We start from the raw sequence: 17,071 nt of genomic DNA on the forward strand, positions 1-17,071 counted from the left end.
CGTAGAATGATTTGTCTTTTCAAGTTCTTTGCAGGCTACCAAGTAGGAAGAAGAAGGCTTTAGTTTTAATGCACCGACAATTGAATTCACAATGTAACGGCCACAACTATCGGTAGTTTCGTCAGCTGAAATCCAACTAATGCTATCCTCGAGTTCATTGCGTATTTCTTCCAGAACATGTAGGTAAATTGTCAGTATGTAATTTTTATGCAATGTTGATTCATCTGGTATATTTTGATTCAAGCAATGTTTTTGCAGAAAATTTTTGAAGGTAGGATTTGTAAATTTATGAAGAAGTATATTACTTGTAAGCAATGCTTCACATAATTCCACGCTCAAGTGGTTTTTTTTGTTTACCTTTAGAAGTGAAATCACTGCTACTTGCCACTGTTATAAGTTGTTGTCGTGAACCTTTCTTTTGCAATCTTGCGATTTGAAGACTTGTCTTGACATGCTGGTCTATTTGAAACATTTTTGTGCACAAAATATTTTTCTCGCAAACTAGACAAAATAAAACATTTCCATCGTATATTAAATGTTTCAGATAGTTAGCTATCCATAAAGACACTTTCTTTTCGGGAGGCATGGATCACGTTAAACTTTGCACAAATAAATGAAAAACTAAACTGATGCAAATTTTAATTTTTACTCTACCTAACTTTTAATATGTGAATATTTATAAAATATACATGAATATATAAACTTGATCATCATATGTTCCTGAAGATGGAAAATAATATTTCTGAAAGTGCTTCAACATACCTAATTACTCACAATTGTTGGTAAATGGAACTTATAGTTATATTTCTATATATTATATACGTCAATAGGCCATGCTAAGTAAAATTAGCATATATATTTATTTATATTTGACCATGGTATCTATTTATTTTACTAACTTATTTGCTGATGGTTCAGTTTTAACAGATTTTATAATAACTGTAACAACAAGAAACCAAAATTCATTTAAACATTTTTTAAATAATGATAAACAAAAGTAAATGTTTACCCATTCCTAAAAAGATATTCCTTATTGTTTAAAATTTTTTGTTTCTTTTTTAGTGACAGCTGACTCACTATTCTCAATGTCATTCAGTTTCTTTAAATAAGTTCTGAGTTTTGTTACTATTTTGAAAAAAGCATTTTTTGGAAACTAACAACAGTATCCACAATGTTGATTCATGTGATAAAGTATTATTATCTCAATAATTTATCCAGAATGATTTGGGTTTGAATCTGATCAAACTTGACATTTTTCATATCTGTAAATTCATTTTCCATTTCATCATAAGGAAAAGTAATTGTAATTATGTCAATTATTGATTATTTTGTGAATAGATAGATAAGCCTATATCATTATTATTTAACAACTAAACTTTTGTTTTTAAATCAACCTCTGAACTTTGATTTGAATAATTTCACTATAAACAAACAATACTGTAATAATCTGTTACTATTGAAGTACATAATACCAAGCAGTTACAATGTTTTACAGGTGGACTGTTTTCAACATCTATATTAACTGTTTAACAATCAAATATATTTGCATTATTATAAAACAATTATATATCTTATAACTGTGTTTTTTAACTGTATAAATACTGATCTGACTGTAGTTATATTTAAAAATAAATAAGTAAAAGTATAACTTTACCCATAACTAGGACTGTATTCTTTTTCTTTTAGATTTTCAATGTGTTTCTTCTTTAGTAACAGCTGCCCATTTTCAACAATTAGAAGTGGTCTACAAACTCGCCCAGGATCTGTGCAAATTCTAATTTCTCTGTTACAAATATCTCGTGTAATTGATACTTCACTCACAATAATGTCCATCTGACGTCTTGATTTTCTTAACGCACCCATTAACTGGTCTGGACCTCTATGAATTCCAACCTAGATAAGAAAAGATAAAACATAATTAAAATCTGGAACTAATATCATGTAAAATACCACAGACATTGTATTATTAATTATTAACATATTATTAATAAACAAATTGGTTTGTTAATGTCAAACTAGAGGGACACAAAATCAACCCTTCTAGTTAGAAAGCAAATCTTAAATTTCTGAGGGCTGCAAGCCCTCCCTTAGATGGTTCCATATTCAAATACCTACTAAAGTCAATTTCAAAAATAAATTACGGATTTTTTCTTAAGCACTAAATTTAGATTAAAGCTAAAATTTTAATTTAATATTGACGTTAGAATTTGACCTAGTTTTGAATATAGTTTTCCAAGCATTTTTCTCAGGAATTAAGAAAACCTACGAATTTACTTTTTATAAATAAAGATGTATAACATTTAAAAAAAATATTAATTCATTACATAAGGATGTAATTAAGGATTGAGATTGTGGATGAGCATGTGATACAGAAATTTCCTAGCATGTGAAAAATAACAAGGCTGGCCAGGATTCAAACCCAGAACATTCTAGATGAAGAACAAAGAAGCTGCCACTACCATGGAGGGCATCTAGAGTTTGCTTTTTTATCACAGGAATTACATAGTAATAAATATATAAAATACTTCATTATGTATTAAGTAGTTAAGAGCTGTTCTTGAACTGGCTATTATCAAGCTGAACCCTAATCTAATACTTAATTGATATTTTCTTAAAACTGAACAAATTACACTTAGCTGGATTCTAGAACTATTTTATAAATGACTTTAGTGTTACTTCAGAAACTATGGGAATTTATGGAGTTTGTGCAACATATCACTGGTTTACTGTATACAAGGAATGTGGTGAACACTACATTAATATCTATATTATTTCTTGAGCTTATTATAAGCAAATGTAAGAAATTAAATTTATTAAAAATTTTTTATGACTGCATGTTGACAAAGAATCAAGATAATAGATTCAAAGCAGGTATGCAAATGAATAGATAGATATAAGTCCGTCAAGAATGACAAGTAGAATTCATCTCATGTGACTCAGAAATCTTAAAAATACAAATTAATTTTGACAAATACGTGTATGAGTATTTGAAAGGAAATGCAAAGTTAATGTTTAGGATGTTTACGATTCTGAGAAATTCTATTAGAGCAATAAACTATGATAAGATAAACTACCTCAGCTATTCAAATTGTATATATACTTATCTACTGTATGTAACTGATTATTCAAGATAGAACAAGTCCTTAAAATCCAGTAATGCTGACTAAAAAACTCATTTGAAATGGCTAAAAATATAAAGGTAAATATGATGGCAACAGTATGCTTATGTACAAACACTCTATCCTGGATACTACAGTGATTAGTAATCACATTATTGGTCTTCTTCATTAAAGATTATTGAATTACTTTATATATCTATATTTTTCCTCCTTCATATCCGAAGCCAACATTTTTACTAGAAGAGTGTCGGCTATAGAAATAAACATCTCTTCAATGATGTCAGTTTATAACCAAACTAGAGGCTAAAATTATTTGATGCTATTAGACCTTACCATGAGTCAAGGTCACTACATCAAATCCAAGATTGTGGCAATAGGTTAAAGGATGCAAGATAACGTGATGTAGAACCTCTACACCAGCATTTCTCAATCTGGGGGTCGCAGTGATATGGAAGGGGAGTCGCGAAATTAGTCTACAGCTTTACACATAAACAATAATGAAGTCATTTTATGAGAAAAAAAAATTATTTATTATAAACATCTTATATTTATGATTTTTTCACAAATCCACTGTTTTTTCCTGTTATCGCGTTTTCACCATCATTACATACTGCAGTACATTTTGTCCAGTCTATGTTATAAGTTTTAGTAACTTCATAAAAATCATCAAGATATTGTCGTGTTACATGACCAGCTATTGATTTGTAAAACAACATTTTTTTTTTATTGATCTATCCCTATTGTATTTATATCTCACAAGAACTGAAAAATGTTTGTCACATCTGTTGATTCAGCAAATTGAATACTAAAAAATTCACTTGAACTCACTTGCTGAATCATCTGATCATGAACACTGGCAGCCGTGTTATTGATTCGCCTTGATACTGTGTCATTAGAAAGTGCAATTTTTTTCAAATTTTTTGCTTCTTCCACGCCTATTAATACATTGACCATATCAACTGCAGCATACAATATGAGGTTTGTTGCAATTGTATGGAGTTTGGACATCTGAACTACTCTTAATCCTAAGAGTTAAGATGCTTCAAGTGTACTTTTATCAGTATGGCTTGATTTACAAATAGAAGCTTGTTATTGATTTCTCAAAGTATATAATTTTCTTTCAAAAAATTCCAAGAGGTTACTTTTATGATCTGCATGCTTAGTTTAAAAGAGATGAATTAATTTTGATGACTTCATGCATTTATCAGAGAGGACTTGAAAGCAAACAACGCACTGAAGCTTTCCATCAAATGGGGTAAAACCACAATTTAAAAAACTGTTATTGTACAATCTTACTTTTTTACTAACTGATTCACTGGATGTAGATGGCTCACTTTGTTTTTTCACAAATTTATGAATTTGCATAAGAATCTAACTGAAAAAAACACAGTAACACTGTTTGACTGCACACTACACAATTGAAACCTTAAAATTATTATTTTCAATAAAATTACATTTGTAAAAGTTGAATAAAGGTACCAGATGCACGTTTCATATTCAAAACTAAACTAACATTCTGCAATCCCTTATGCCTCTTTTATACTGCAGAGAGCATGAAGTGTTCAAACTAACAGTGAATATTATGCAAACAGACTAAATTACAAGGAGCATGTACCATCAAGTTGGAACCTGTAAGTTGCTCATGTTTGTACACTTCATAAGTGCATGTTTATAACTGTTACTATCAACACAGCTAAATAGTTTAAACTAGGTTTCATTTAGTTGGGGTTGAGGTTGCAAAATATTCATTATATATTTTTTTACTTTTTGGAGGTCATGGAGCTAAAAAGGTTGAGAATTACTGCTCTATACTAGTATACTCAATTTAATGAATTTAATTAATGTTAGATAAAAAAAAATCATATTATAATCACCTCCCTTGTATGGTGATAACAACACGGAGAAGGTGACTAAATTCATAATGTCTCAAGATATCCATGTGAAGGCAATTATAATGATTCAGACTATTGCCAAACTAAGTTGGATTGGCAGTAGGTGAAGGTTTGAAGGCACTAATATTGATGGCACAACTACATGTTTTGTCATAGTTTGGAGAATGACTGATGTCATTGATTACAGGTTCATTATATTTAATATGGATTTGGCAAAAGCTGACTGTTATCTTTTACATTACAAGAACAGGGGACGCTTGCTAGTACAGAATATTAACTAACACCAGAGGATTTAGAGTTATTTAGGTTGCCGGCCTGTGTGGTGCAAGTGGTAGCGCCTTGGCCTTTCATCTGGAGGTCCCACGTTTGAATCCCGCTTAGGTATAGAGTTATATTTTTCATTATCTTTTTGACAGTAAAATTTTGAGCTGCAGATTAATGAAATTTAGAAAATAAATGAATTTTATTTTGGTAATTCAACTATCAAAATGAGGTTAACTGTTTTCAAGACACCAGAGATTCAATAGCAAATTTCACTGTTGCACAATTATTATAGGTAAGTAATAACATAATCTTTCACAACAAATACAACATAACATTAAAATCAGAATAATAAGATATAATAAGAATCAAATTGTTTATACCTTAAAAGAATATGTACTTTGTAACAAGGAAACTCTGGAAGTATTAATTTTAATAAAAATCTTTTTCTTTGATTATTTGTGAAAGATTTATGTGTCCACTTTAAGAAAACTTCATGACAGTCTAAAAAGACTAAGCTCAACAAAAGAAAAAAATCTGGTGAAGACACCACATGCAATGTGGTGCAGATGTGCAATGTGGTGGTGGGCATCACATTTTTTGCTGCACTTCATTTAAACTTATTTCATTTGAAAGTGAGATATGTTACTCCAATTCTTTAATAAAGTGGACAGTTGCACAATTACTGAAATATTCGTTTTTATTAACATCAGATATTTATACAATTATTAATTCAAAAATCTTACATGAAATATTAGGATAGAGTAAAAGTCCCTTTAAATAAATGTATGTCTTATATCTATCTAATACTATATTTTTTAAATTATTATGATGTAACAAACAACAAAATGAAAAGAAAAATGAAACAGGAGAAGGTTACTACATTTTATATTTATTATCAAATAGACTGAAAAAAAATGCATAAATAAAAATAATACAATTCTAAATTATAATTTTCAATTAATATTAAATAATCCGATGTTTCACCAAATCTGATGTGGACAGCACATGATTTCCTTATACACCTATTAAAAATCATACACATTTTTTTAATATAAGTATATACAATTTTATTTCACTAGTAACTTCTGATTTTTTTCATATTTTTTTATATTGCTATTATTGAATTATTATTTATTGTAAAAATACTTTTACAAAAGTAAAAGTCCCTTTATTACTCGTTTTTCTAGATCAGAAAATGTTAAAACCAAAGACAGAATTAAAAGGAAAAATGTTGCAAACCAAAAAAAACTAAACAGGAAGAAAATGTTGTAAACAAAGAAAGAATAAAAATATTAAGAGAAGATGATAAATATAAAGAGAAAGAAGATGTTAAAACCAAAGAAAGAATAAAAAGATTAAGAGAAGATGATAAATATAAAGAGGAAGAAAACGTTAAGCCCAAGGAAAGAATAAAAAGATTAAGAGAGGATGATGAATACAAAGAGAGAAAATTTGAAAACTGGAGAACGTGTACACAAATTAAGATCATAACAATTATATCAAACCAAAGAGCAATTAAATGATTGGCAACAAAAAAAATAAAATAAACGAAATGATGATCAACTCTGATTTAGGGATAATATTGTCGGGCAATATCAGAGTAATGAACTAAAAGATAAGAATTTTTTGCAATTTATTAAAGATTGGGCATGTATGTCTCAGTGTATATATTGTTCTTGTGAGGACTCTCTGCAGTTAACTTTAATGCAGATAAAATTAAACAGAAATTCCAGAATAATTAAATAAAATTAAAGAGAAATTAAACTATGAAATACAAAAATAATCGTTTTCTTCTTCTTTCATCATGGAATAGGGGATTCACCTGTTCTGATTTCAAAGGGTTATCACTGCTTTCTTGGCCGTCCCACACTTCTTTTGCCTTTTGGTCGATAGTGTATTATTTCCTTGGGGAGCCTTCCATTTACCATCCTATTAACATGGTCCTTCCACCTCTCCCTGTTCTCTACTATTGTGTTGCACAAGGGTAGAAAATTTAACTCTCTTCTGATATCCTCGTTTCCAAAAATAATATGATTCTAAATTATAAAATCGATTAGTATTACAAAATCAGATATTTCACCAAATTTATTACATATAAACATATATGTAATAATGCCTATTAAGTTACATATACACATTTTCAAAAGTATATAAAATTTTATTTCACTAATAACTTCCCATTTTTTATCATATTTTTTTTAATATTATTAAATTATTTATTGTAAAAATGTTTTTACGATCACGGGTTTATAATTATTAAATCAATATATTTAAATTAAAAAAAAGTTAAAAAAAAAAGGATATGAAGTCTGATTTGAACCAATGTGCCTTCCCTTGTAAGATATAAATATTTCATTAATTAAAATTTTATTTGGCTATAACTCTGGAACCAGTAAAAATAAGTACCACTTATGATATATCGTTGAAAAGCTCTCAATGAGGATTTACTACTGTAGAAGAAAAAATTCCAAAATCCAAATTTTTGGGATTTTGGGCTTTTTTGTACACTTTTGGTTCAGTCGATTGCAATGAAAAGGGGAGGTGCAAAACTAGATTTTACAACAGTCCTAAATCCAAAATTTCAACATCCTAGTGTTAATTGCTTTTGAGTTATGGGAGATACGTAGATATGTATGTACAGACATCACACTCAAACTAGTCAAAATGTATTCAAGGATGATCAAAATGGATATTTCCGTTGAAATCTGAAAACCAAAATTTTTTTGCAATCACAATACTTTCTTGTATGAAGTAAAGGAAAAAATCTATAATAATTTGTATTTTATATCATTTTTTGTCATGATAATTTGGATCACTCTCATTTTCTACAACAAATTAATTAGATGGCTCGGTTACGTGAAATTTGAAAGATAAAGTGACTTTTCTTTTGGTTTTTCAATAATCAAAATTGACCTATTTTGTAGATGTCAGAGATATAATAGAAAATTTTATTATATCACAATTTTAATAGTTAGGCGAGTGATTTTTGACATTATTTACTAAGGTTGTAGTTTATCAGAAAAAAGTAGTAGGATAAAAAGTTAAAACTGCTTACCTTTTTTTGGAAACGTTTATTATTTTAAATCTTGGAACAAATAGTTGTAAAAAAAAAATTCAGTGAAGACAAAAACAATTAAACAACTTTCCTTGGAAATTTTTGAAGGAACAGGAAATTTTCCAAGGAGGACAAGTGGTGTTGGTTTCACCTTCCTTTAGACAAAACTGTCTTTTAATACATTTTAGCAGATAAGATTTCTAAAATTTTCATAGAGGTTTTTGAAATTTCAAAAAAGAGTCTACTTTTCCCAATTTTGTGGAACAGTTTTTTGTAATTTACTCACTTGGGATGAAATTTAGTAAAAGATTTCCAGGGATTTGAATTATAACAAATATTGTTTGAAATTTTATTCTGAATTTTGACTAAGAGTTTTTTCAGATAATATATATGAACTGGAACCTGGAGGAAGTAATTCACCTTGTCATAAAGTAAATTATTATTATAATGTAAATTATACCCAACATCCATTGAGAAATATCTTTGTGGCTTGAGCTATTGCCGATGGAAGGATTTCTTCCAAGTTCTCCATACTCCATTCTTCCAAGAATTCCATTACATGAGAAGACTGTGAACCAACTGAAATATATGCCATCAAAGCAAGATTTTTGACAAGACCAACAGCCATACCTTCAGGTGTTTCAGCTGGACAAATCATTCCTGAAATCAAACATTTCAATTTAGTACAGCTTAATACTACAAAATCATCTAAAATGCTCCCTCCATCTCAATTTTTTCTGGTATCATGGAGTTCCTCACTCTATCCATTCTTGCTCTTTACAAGATTTTATGAGGCATAGAAAATTCCTGCCTCATAAAATCCATTTCAGTTGATAACACTTGATCACTATCTCTTTTCCACATCCCATTCATTAGAACCATACAATATGATACTGCACCAATGATCTATATAACTTTATCTTCGCCTGTAATCTCATTTGACCATTCCGTAGACTGAATATAGTACTTTAATCATGTTCCTACCCTTGTTAACTCTTTCCTGAACTTCATCCCTACTGTTTATTAAAATTAAAAACAAGCTTATTAAAATTACAAATACATTGCTTTTACCACACAAGAAACTCTCTCTATATCGACAAACAAATCATGCCTCTCTCTTCCAACAGCCAAATATTCACACTTCCACATATTCATCTTTAGACCAGCAGCCACATACTCATCTTTAACCTTATGAGTCATACACGGCAAATCGTCCTCATCTTCTGTTATTACAGTTTCGTCATCTGTGAAATACAATATGAATATTTTCTCTTCATTCAAAGGGATTCCCACACTTCTACACTTTTTATGCCAATTATGCCATAATTGAACAAAAGTACAGTTTAAACAATGTCGGAGGCAGTCCTTCAACATTTTACTAAATATTTACAGAAGTTACTTGGTTTGGTTTGAGAACATCAATAGAATGGAGGAGGAGCATCTCCCTAAGAAAGTTTTGGATTGGATACTATCTGGCAGAAGAAAAGGGGGACAATCAAAATGTATGTGAATGGATGACATAACTGAAGTGATGGTGGCAGGAGATTTGAACATGGATTGCTACGACATATTTGAATGGAAGCTGGAAGCAAAGAGATGGTGGCTGCCTTAGAAATTTGCATAAATAAACAACAATACTAAAAAAATAAATAATACTGAAATTTTAACAATAAATTTGATTTATTAATAAATTAATTTAGTTAGTTTTGAATTTAATAATTACTTTTTAATCAGTTAAATTTGTTCTGTTTTGATAGAAAGTGAATAATTCCCTTTTCCTATAAACTAGTTTGCCCTTTCAAGCTTTGTCTTGCTTAATGTTCCTGGAGCTGACACCATGTCTTCTTCATTCTAATTTTTTCCCCACTTTAGAAGTATGTAAAAATTTTTATTAGTGAATCTTTGAATACAGAACATTTTTTAATTTTTAAAAATTCTGATATTCAAAATGGTGGTCTCTGCATATTAAAATGCATACGAAATTGTTCACTAAGTAAAGTTTTCTCAATGTTACTTTCATTTGGTTTTTTTTTATATTAACATTCATATTTTTTTTAAGGCAATTTACCATACTTTTCATTATCTGCCAAAAAACAATGTAAAATGTTACAAATTTCTAAAACCAACCATGTGTCTTCTTTTACTTCAGTCATCATGGTGACTGACATACTTGGTCACTGAAGCTGATTTATAGGATGCACAATTGTTTTATAGGATGCACAATTTACTTTAATAAATAAATTAGATAAAAAGGTGAGTACAAGAATAACATATTTTAATTTAATGAAATTAAACAAATACAACTGTCTACTGTTTAAAAAGACTCACAAAATGGTCTCTTTTTGATTGCCTTCTACAGCTTTTAAATTTAATTAAAAGAAATTTTTTTTATATAAATTATGGTACCCAAACAAGGTAATGAATGAAAATGTTAGTGTAACTTTCTCTAATATAATGCAAAAGCCAAATTGTTACTTTCTTAAATTGTTCTATTTTTTAAAAAAATTACAGGTTTATTTATATTATAACTTTCAGCATTGTCTCAATCTTTTTTCAACATTTTTATAGTAGTTTTTGTATTTAGGAAGTAGTCATTATTTATAATGTGCTCAATTAATTTCAACATAAAATAAAAATTATTATTATTTCAGTTACAGATATATAGTAATTTGCAAAGAGGCAGCCTTTTGATATATCAGTCTATTCTTGATTGTTCCTAGCTAAACTGTTGAGTTTCTGATAGTTTCCATTTCCTTTTAGATGATGTATAATTGTTAATATTTTTCAGCTTCTCTTTTTTGAAACTTCTACTAATCCTTCTACCACTGTTTTAATCAATTCCTTTTCTTTCAAAATACATATCCCAACCAACTATCTTCTTCCCTATCCTGAATTGTTCTGATAAGGCTTATAATCTCATTAACTCTTCTCATTATTTCTTTATTTTTTAATCTTCTCCAATTTCTTTCTTACCAATTTTTAAATGACTCCTAACATATCATTTTTCCCTTTTCTTACTGTCAATGTTTTATATCCAAACAGAAATATACTTCTAATATAACACATTACAAGAAATGTGATTTTAAGTCCTCAAGAGCATTGAATGGAGATGATGCTGTAAGCTACATGCAGCTAAAGTGTGATGTCAAAATATGTACAGTCAAATGTAAAATATGCTCTGAACATAAAGTTCAAGCAAAATTGTGTACAGTTTGTTAAATAAATAGTTTTTGAAGTTTTAACGGTAGTACATTCACACTGAAGCACTACGTAGTACTTGTAAAACTTGGAATTCATTTTAGACTAATTTTCAAAACACCTGAAACACTCCACTAAACATCTGATTGTTTTGTAAGGCGTGATGTCATACGAGAGGCCATGAAAGTTTGGAGTGTTTTAGCAGGAAAATTTTAATTGATTTATAAAAATGCAAAATACATTGTGTAAATGATCGTTTATGTGTTATAATGTTTATATTTTAATAAAATAGACCATGAGGCATAATATAAATCGATTTCTCAAAAACAGTCAACTAGCCTATTATAAGGAGACTACTAATAAGATTAGGACTGGAAGCCACTAGGTAAGATAATTGTTTTTCATGGTCTATGGTTGGATACTCTTTGAACAGATCTGATAAATGTTTTAACAATTATAAATCATCCAATTATAAATCAATTTAACTTCCACAAATAACGAAAATTACTTAACTGACTTTTACATGCATATAGTGAACATTACATACTACACATGCAATATGTACGACTGTATTAATTTTCTTCTTATAATGTAATACAATTACAATAAAATAACATTTATAATAAAATTTTATTACAACACAACAGAAATTTTATTTACTAAAATTTTATTTCAATAAAAAGCAAGATGAGATTGAGATTTTTATAGTTCATCATGGCAAAGGCCTTAGTTTTCTAAGAAAATTGTCTAAGAATATGCTTATAAATAATGAACTTTAAATGTTTTACTTTTTATGTAAATTTTTTTTATAGATTTATTACAAAAAAAATATTTACCCCATGATGTATTATGGAGCTGACGAGGCTTGATCACTGTAGTATATCTTCCAATAGGTGAATTGATACGTCTAAGATGAGAGAGTGTGGCAACATAATTTAATCTATCCAGTATCTGAAAAATAATGTTTTCAGAAATTTAAAAGGCAATGTATTTCAAAACTAGTCCAAGGAATTCCTACATAATGTTCGTGTTTTATATTTTCTTTATAAGTAGAAATAAAAGTCTGTAAACTAAGACAGTTTTAAAAACTATATATACAAATAGTTAAACAAATAAAATAAAAACACTTTTTTGAGGTATCTTTTAACTACATTGTTTATCAACTATGTTAAAGACAATGGTGTATAAAAAAAGTGTGATAATAGTCTATACACAGATTATTTTTACTGCAGAAATATTTTTAACCATAATGAGCCACTTAAAGAATATTAAAGTCAGTAGGAAAGACAATTAATTAAGAGGGATATTCTCATTTTTGCTTTGAAGCGCCTTAATAAAACTGTAGCTTGTAATCATTATTAACTATTTTTTATGTATACTCCTATCTAAAGTGTAATGCTGTCTTTAGGAACAACCATAAAAAGTGACAATGTGTTTTTAAGGTACAAAAATGGATTGTCAGATCATCATTATCTGGTACCTGTAAGTATGAATTATGTAGATAGATATTTAGAAAATTAAAAACATTAACTTACTCTTAAGTTTATATTTATGAATGTATAATCTTTGCTAACTAGACTAGTCACTTATTCTTAAAGAATAATAGCATTCACCACTAAAGAAATCATACAATGTAAATCTTTCTGTATAATAAAAACACATTAATTTTTATTTACTTTTACAAGAAAGAGCCTTATTAAGATTCTGTTGCCATTTTTAATAAATTAATGGACCATTTGAAAAATCAGTACAAATTTATATTAAACATAATTCTTTTGGCATGAATTGTTAAATATTATCAAAAAGCTATCAATTTTTTTTATAATTTATGCATTTCACCTTCTCTCTCCAGGTAAATTACTGGGATAATGAATGAAGATATCAAGTTTTAAATGAAATACTGTCGTTAATGGGTTAAGTTTTGATTTGTCATGGTTATGAATATTTTTTATGAAATAAAGTTGTTAATGAAGAAATAATGCAACAATATAACCAGAATATTTATGAGAAATAAAAAATAAAATCAATTAGGGCCAAACTGTGCAGAACCAAAAATAAGTATTAATTTTTTTTACGTATGGCAAAAGCAAAGAAATTACTAAAACTTTTCTTATCAAAGGCTGTAAGAAATATGCAATATATTGTCATTTGTTCCTGGTTTGATCAGGATATTAAGAGATTGATAACTGAAAATGTTTATATAATTATAATTTATTAATTTAATAACATAAGTAAAATAAGACAATTCAGCAGCAGCGGCGGCGGCAGCAACAGCAACAACGCCTTGAGGTAGATAATCCCCACGTCTGGAACACAACATCTACGTTCCACGTCCAGGGCGGCAATAGCTGTACTTACATACAATACATGCAGCTGACTAATGGGGTTCTGAGTGTTTTTCTCGGACATGCTATTTTTGGGCCGAATTACATCTATAGGCCGCATTTAAGAACTGGATTTTGCGGCCACCTGCAGGTACTAAATTTTTAACAATTAAGGACATGAATTGATACCACCTTTAGAGCTGGCGATGTGATGGCCATGGTCAATGTTATTTACAGGTGTAATGGAGACCTTTCGCTGTCCACATGCCTCCCGCGATGGCAAGCATGTAGTTAAGGTGCCCATGTTTTTCGCCGCATGGGAGTCCTGAAAACCTCGGTGTGTAGGGGGCCTGGAGTCAGTGCAGGGACTGCGCATCTGCTCTCTGCCAAGACATCCACCGGAGTACCGAAACGAATCTCCAGGGTTGGTAGCCCTGGAGTGGGGGTGTACCCCGGCGGCTAGCCTTGCTACAAAAGAGATTAAAGGTCATGCTAACTGAACAACAAACAAACGTGGCAGAGGGTTCACGAAAACACCCTTGGCTTTAGAATCGCCCGTTTCGCATGAGGCAAAACGGAGAAAGAGCGCAGAATTGAGAAGAATAGAAGTTGAGGCTAGAAAAAACTTGCAAAAAGCTTTTTTCAAGAGCAACGTTCCAAAGCCAAAATATTTAGTCATTATGAAAGAAGATGGTAATTTCTCAAGGGTGAGTCTCTTTCTCATTGCTCAAGAGATAACAAAATGCACTGGAGGCACTGTTAAGGAAATAACAAAACCTTCACTGGACTTCATGTGGAGACTGTAAATGATGCTCAGTCTCAGAAGATCCTAGGGCTCAAAAAGATTGGAGAATTGGTTGTATGCGTCGATCCCCACGGCACGCTCAACACCTCAAGGGGTGTTGTGGTCTGTTGGGATCTTCTAACAGTTCGGAGTAAGAAATTGTTGAAGAATTAGCATCACAAGGAGTAATAGAATGTTGCTGATTGAACATGAGAAGGAACTGAGAGGTCCTACCCTCAGATTCTCATGTCCTCACTTTCAACCGGCCTACTTTGCCGAACAAGGTAAGAGCAGAGATTCATTGATTGGATGTGTGGGCATTTGTCCCACAGCCAATGAGATGCTTCAAGTGCCAGCGCTTTGGACACACTGATCTTAGATGTGAAAGACCGCAAATATGCATGTGCGGTGATGAGGTGAATGAAGGAGAGCCGTGTAAAGAGCCTCCTACATGTATAAATTGCAAGAGACAGCATTCATGTAGATCCAAGAACTGTCCTGTGTACAAAGACGAAGTAGCTGTGCAGGAAGTAAAAACCCTGCACGAAGTCAGCTACTTTGAAGCTAAAAAGATAGTAAGCGCCTGCAAACCTAGAGCAACAACAACCTATGCTCAGGCTGCGGCTACTGTTCCTGCTCCTACTCCAGTAGTGTTGACGAAGGTCAGATTATCGACAAACTTGCGCCCACTCTGGCTGGCTTGATTGAAAGGATTATCGAAAACAAAATGAAGCCTTTCAGTAGCAAAGAACAGATCCAGCCAAAGATATTAGTACAGCCTCCTGAAGATACACCTTCGAAACCGAAACTTGCTCTTGTAGAGAAGAAAACGGATGTCAAGCCAGAAGGCCATGTCTGTCTTAGGGAGATATTAGATGATGGACAGAAGAAAGTGACTGCTTTGCAGTCTGCTATAGAGGCTCCCAAGCCTCCTGCAACTGAGGTGGCCTCTAAACCAGAGAGGCCACAATAAACCACACAGGGGGGCAAGTGTACCCCCTTCCAGGGGCGGTGACTGGTGCGATTCCCGTGTCGGGGGTCGGCCAGGTTTCCGCCGACCCCCTCAATCGGCTTCAATCAAGGCCGATCCATGTCTGTCTTCGTCTGCGGCTTCGGTGGTCTCCGATTCAGAGGCCAGAAGCTATACGGGCGACGACGTTCTCCACAAACACAAATTTGTTCGCAATATGGAGAAAAAAAGGCTGGTTGAAAGGTAAACCAAGGCCATAATTTAATTTAAAATCAGCGAGTCGATTGTACAATGGAACATTAATGGATGTTTTTCAAACACCCATGACCTCCAATGCTTGGTACATGATGTAGACCCGATTTGTATATGGCTGCAAGAAACACATTTCAGCCGAAATGAAAATTTTAAATTAAGAGGTTATGATATATTTCAGCGAGATCAACCGCCAAATGTAAGAGTTAGAGGTGGAGTAGCCATATTAACATCGACTAGAGCTACTGCCGAAGCTGTTGATCTAAATACGAAACCTACAAGCAGTCGCCATTAGAATGAAGCGTCTGCTCTTCAGGTCATTGTCTGTAGCATATACTTGCCGATTTTTGATTGGAAGGAGGATGACATAGCACGATTAATTTCTGAGCTTCCCCCACCTGTTTTACTGGTGGGTGATTTTAATGCTCATAATTCTCTTTGGGGATCAAATTGAGTAAATCCCAGCGGAAGAGAATGGAAACGTCCCTGACGAATTCTGATATTATAATTTTAAATGATGGGTCAGGAACTTTTTCAATGCCAGAGGTGGTTCGACGTCCTGTATAGATCTTGCGCTCATAAGTGGATCGATAGCACCGAGGTACACCTTTCATGTTTTAGACGACTTGCATGGAAGCGATCATTTCCTGGTGCAAATTGTAACTGATGTTGCAAGAAAAACATACCCCATCTCTAAAAGATGGTTGTTTGATAAGGCAGATTGGACAAGCTTCACATCGACGCTATAAAAATTGCGATACTTGAGTCGGCATCGAGATATATTCCCAGAACATCTGGGAAACTTACGAAGCGACCCGTTCCATTGTTCAACGATTAAATAAGTGAAGTTATAAAAAGAAAGTAAAGAGCGTATAACGTCTTTAAGAAACGTCCTACTATGGATAATCTTATTGCCTTTAAAAAATACAGGGCGTATACAAAACGACTCATGATAGATTCAAAGAAAAGATCCTGGCAGAATTACGTGTCAGCCATTGACAGAACTACTACTGCATCAGACGTTTGGAGGAAAGTGAAAGCGATTTGTGGACGTAAAAACTTTGCTCCCATAGCCAGCCTTCAAGATGAAGTTGAAATTAAATACACTCCAAACAAAATCGCAGAGTTATTAACCAATCACTTCGAGAAAGCCAGTAAAACAGCTAACAACGATAAAGATTTTCGGACGAAAAAAGCAGAACTTGAAGGTTTA

General features: G+C 31.5%; 1 protein-coding gene across 2 annotated transcripts in view; it reads right to left on the bottom strand.

The window, feature by feature from the left end:
• LOC142319995 (DNA-directed RNA polymerase II subunit RPB2-like) overlaps positions 1–17,071 on the bottom strand; it is a 109,888-nt gene that overhangs the window by 40,474 nt on the left and 52,343 nt on the right. For both annotated transcript variants that reach the window (XM_075357678.1, XM_075357683.1), the window contains exons 10-12: positions 12,365–12,479; positions 8,791–8,990; positions 1,655–1,893 (exon numbers count right to left, since the gene is read on the bottom strand). In XM_075357678.1, the coding sequence (XP_075213793.1) occupies positions 1,655–1,893; positions 8,791–8,990; positions 12,365–12,479 (554 nt within the window). The remainder of the gene's footprint in view (positions 1–1,654; positions 1,894–8,790; positions 8,991–12,364; positions 12,480–17,071) is intronic.

Source organism: Lycorma delicatula, chromosome 1 (genome assembly GCF_047948215.1).
Source record: "Lycorma delicatula isolate Av1 chromosome 1, ASM4794821v1, whole genome shotgun sequence".
Classification (NCBI taxonomy): domain Eukaryota; kingdom Metazoa; phylum Arthropoda; class Insecta; order Hemiptera; family Fulgoridae; genus Lycorma; species Lycorma delicatula.